Genomic DNA, 3,783 nt, shown 5'->3' on the forward strand with positions numbered 1-3,783 from the left:
ACACGTCTATCAAATCACAACATTTGGCTTCTGTCAACACTCAGTGCTTCTTTAGTACCCTGTAGTACTGGCATTCAGCCAGTTGTCACCTATTTTGTATTTGTGTTTCTAATTATTCTTCCCAAGTGTAGCACCTTACATTTGCTCACAATGAACTTCATCCTATGAGCTCCAGCCCAGTCTTCCAAACTGTTAAGATCCTTCTGAATTGTGTCCCCATCCTTCAGTATATTCACAATCTCTTGCAGTTTAGTACTGTCTGCAAATTTGTTTGACAAGCTCTCTATTCCAGCATCCAAAAAATTAATAAGCATGTTGAACAGCACTGGGCCCAGGACAGAAGCCTGCTGGACTCCACATGAAACCTCCTGCCATTCCAACATGGCTCCATATATAATTACTCTTTGTTTGTAGCCATTGAGACAGTTATCTATACACCTTATGATAGTTTTGTCTAGCCCACATTTCTCTGACTTGTTTATGAGATGGTCACGTGGAATTTGTCAAAAGCCTTAATGAAATCAAGATACATTACATTTACTGCATTTCCTTCATCCACCCAAGTAGTTACTCTGTCAAAGAAGGAGATAAAATTTGTTTGGCAAAATTTGTTCATAGTAAATCCATGCTGGGTGCTCCTGATCATCCCTTCCTTCTCCAAGTGCTTGCAAATGGGCTTCCTTATGATATGCTCCAGTAATTTCACACGTATTGAGGTGAGGCTAACTAGTCTTTTTTACTTTTTTTTTTTAAAAAGGAGCATTACCACTGGCCCTTTTCTTGTCCTCTGGTATCTTGCCCATCTCTTTTGACTTCATGGATATCATTGCCAAGGGCTCCAAGATCTCCTCTGCCAGTTCCTTCAGTACTCTGGGATGAAGTTCATAAGGCCCAGCTGACTTGAATTCATTCAGATCCATCAAAAGCTCTCTGTTACTTTTGTTTTCTCAACCTTCAGCTCGTCTCCTTCCTTATCCAGTTTGCAACACATGCCAGCTTTAGAAGCCATATACTTGACATTCACTGCTTTTTAACAAGCTAGTTATTTCGGCATTTTGTAGCATTAAATACCACAGACTATCAAGGAAAATATTAACTGTGAACAAAACTCTATGGTTATAAAGGCTATCGTTAACCAAACCTTTATTAGGTCAAGTGAATTTTCAGACCTGTTTAAAGGAAATAGGTTGATAAATACTTACCTCTACGGAGGGCTGTGGACTATACTCATGTTCAACCATGAATAAGTTGTTATTATTCCTAGACTCTGCCTAGCATGATCATCTACTGTGCATTTACTCTTTTAATTTATTGCTTGGTTGCTTGTCTCATCTTTATCTAGTAGCTATACATACTTTACACAAAATGAGAATCCTAGTACTTCCAGCAAAATATTATTGTTTTCACTATGTAGCAGCTTATTATTAGAATAAACTATACTGGAGGCACAAAAAAGTTAAAGCAAATACTTTACAACTGCCCCTTCAGAAACTCTTTTACTGAGCCAGAAAAGGATTTTATAGGAGCTGCAAAATTCCAGTCATTATTTTGGATTTATTTAGTTTAAAAAGTGAATTCCCCTAGCTGTTATTAAAACCTAATATAAGCTCTTTTCCAAGCAAGTCTAGTGTACTTTACAGATGCACTCTCTGCTAACTGCAAAATTAAAGACTTTATGACCCTACTTTAATGTCACACAAACAAACAGAAAGCAAGTTTATACCAAGTTCAGATTTACTGTACTCACCATCTGGGTCAGATATCATGTCCAAAAGAGATTTATCCAGAGTGGACTTGCTCATTATTTTTTCCTCGTATTCAAAATACACATCTAGCTTACGTGCCTGGTTCAAGAATAAATGTTAAAATAAAATGTTAATATTGTGATAACATGCTTCTATTTTAATAGATATATAGTGACTTAATGTACTTTTAATAAATTAATATAATTTTGTTATTTACTGAAGAGAAAATACAACCGTGATTAAGCATGATGCATCCAAAAGTTTTCATTATGATAAGCTTCTCTTCATAATAGTAGTAAACTGATTATATGATATGACTGGAATAACAAACTTGGTGGGATAGCTCACATGACTACAGCAGTCATGGATGGGTATAAACTGTTCAGGAAGGACAGGCAGGACAGAAGAGGAGGAGGAGCTGCTCTTTATGTAAAAAAGCTGTATGACTGCTCAGAGCTCCATGAAACTGGAGATAGGTCTGTTGCAAGTCTCTGGGTTAGGATATGAGGGGAGAACAACAAGGGTGATGCTGTGGTAGGTGTCTGCTAGACCACCAGGCCAGAAGAATGAGGTGGGTGAAGCTGCAAAAAAGGACCTGGGGCTTACACTGGACAATAAGCTGAGTATGAGCCAACAGGGTGCCCTTGTTGAGAAGGCTAATGGCATACTGGACTGAATTGGTAGGAGTGTTGCCAGCAGATTGAAGGAAGTGATTATTATTCCCCTCTATTTAGCACTGGTGAGGCCACATCTGGAGTACTGTGTCGTTTTGGAACCCCACAACAGAAAAGATGTAGACCAATTGGAAAGAGCCCAGTAGGGGGCAACAAAAATGGTGAGGGGCCTGGGTCACATGACTTCTGAGGAGAGGCTGAGGGAACTGGGCTTATTTAATCTAGAAAAAAGAAGACTGAGGAGGGATGTAATAGCAGCTTTGAGCCTGCTGGAGCTGAACTGTTCTCAGTGGTGGCAGATGACAGAACAAGGAGCAATGGTCTCAAGTTGCACCAAGGGAAGTTTAGGTTAGATATTAGGAAGAACTTGTTCACTGAGGGTAATAGAGCAGTGGAACAGGCTACCCAGAGAGGCTGAGGAATCTTCATCCTTGGAGATGTTTAAGACCTGGCTAGACAAAGCTTTGGCTGGGATGATATAGTTGTGGGTGGTCCTGCTTTGAGCAGGGGGTAGGACTAGATGACCTCCCTTCCAGCCCTACTTTTCTTTGATTTTATTAAATGTTATGTTTGTCCAAGCCCTTAGTCAAAATGCTAATTTTTCCCAGTCAAAATTGTGAAGGTCTTGGGAACTGGTTCATTTATACATAATTGGTAAATATTTAACAACAAGTTTAACTTCACTTGATTCTATAACTGTGTCACGGCGGGGTCCGCCAGGAGGGCCGTGATCTCCTTATGGCCCCCCCACCGTGCCAAGTTGGCCCAAGGGCACCCTCAAATTCTCTCCCGCCACGTCTTTGATGGTTAGATAAAGTTGGGAGGCTGCCTTATGACTCCCTGGGCACGGTTAGCTGGGACCTCTGTCCCCGTGTGTTCCCGGAACCCCCCCGGGGTCTCCCGGTATGATGGGTGCTCCCCATGCACCCTAGCCTTATGGGCTATGTGTGGCTCCTACCAACCCCTAATACCACGCCCCAAGCCTCGCTGATGGGATAGACGCTGGTATGTCTCTCTATATATATACTGCCCGTCTCTCGGGCCTCCTCTACGTACTCTCGCCCGCTCTCTGGGGCCTCCCCTGCTGTACTGCCCTCTCTTGGGCTCTCCGAGCCCACTCGGGGCCTCCCTGTAATGTTGCCCCTTTCTGGGGCCTTCTCTATAGTGTCACCCCCTGTCTGGGGCCTTTACAATAGTGCCCCCTCCTGGGGCTTTTCCTACAATGTCGCCCGAACTCGGGCTTCTAAAATACAGCCCCACGTCTGGGGCTCTCTATGCCCACTCTGGGGACTTCTCGGTAACGCCGCCTGATTCTCGGGCCCACCGCGCTGCTGCCCCCTTCTCCCAGGGCTCACCGTGCCACT

General features: G+C 43.0%; 1 protein-coding gene across 3 annotated transcripts in view; it reads right to left on the bottom strand.

The window, feature by feature from the left end:
* The window catches only part of SCFD1 (sec1 family domain containing 1), a 115,660-nt gene that overhangs the window by 50,342 nt on the left and 61,535 nt on the right, over positions 1-3,783 (bottom strand). For 2 of the 3 annotated variants that reach the window (XM_006022264.3, XM_025202446.1), the window contains exon 14: positions 1,748-1,844. The exons of the other annotated variant lie outside the window; for it this stretch is intronic. In XM_006022264.3, coding sequence (XP_006022326.1) covers positions 1,748-1,844 — 97 coding nt within the window. The remainder of the gene's footprint in view (positions 1-1,747; positions 1,845-3,783) is intronic. 3 annotated transcript variants of the gene reach the window in all.

This window comes from Alligator sinensis, unplaced genomic scaffold, assembly GCF_000455745.1.
Source record: "Alligator sinensis unplaced genomic scaffold, ASM45574v1 scaffold720_1, whole genome shotgun sequence".
Lineage (NCBI taxonomy): Eukaryota > Metazoa > Chordata > Crocodylia > Alligatoridae > Alligator > Alligator sinensis.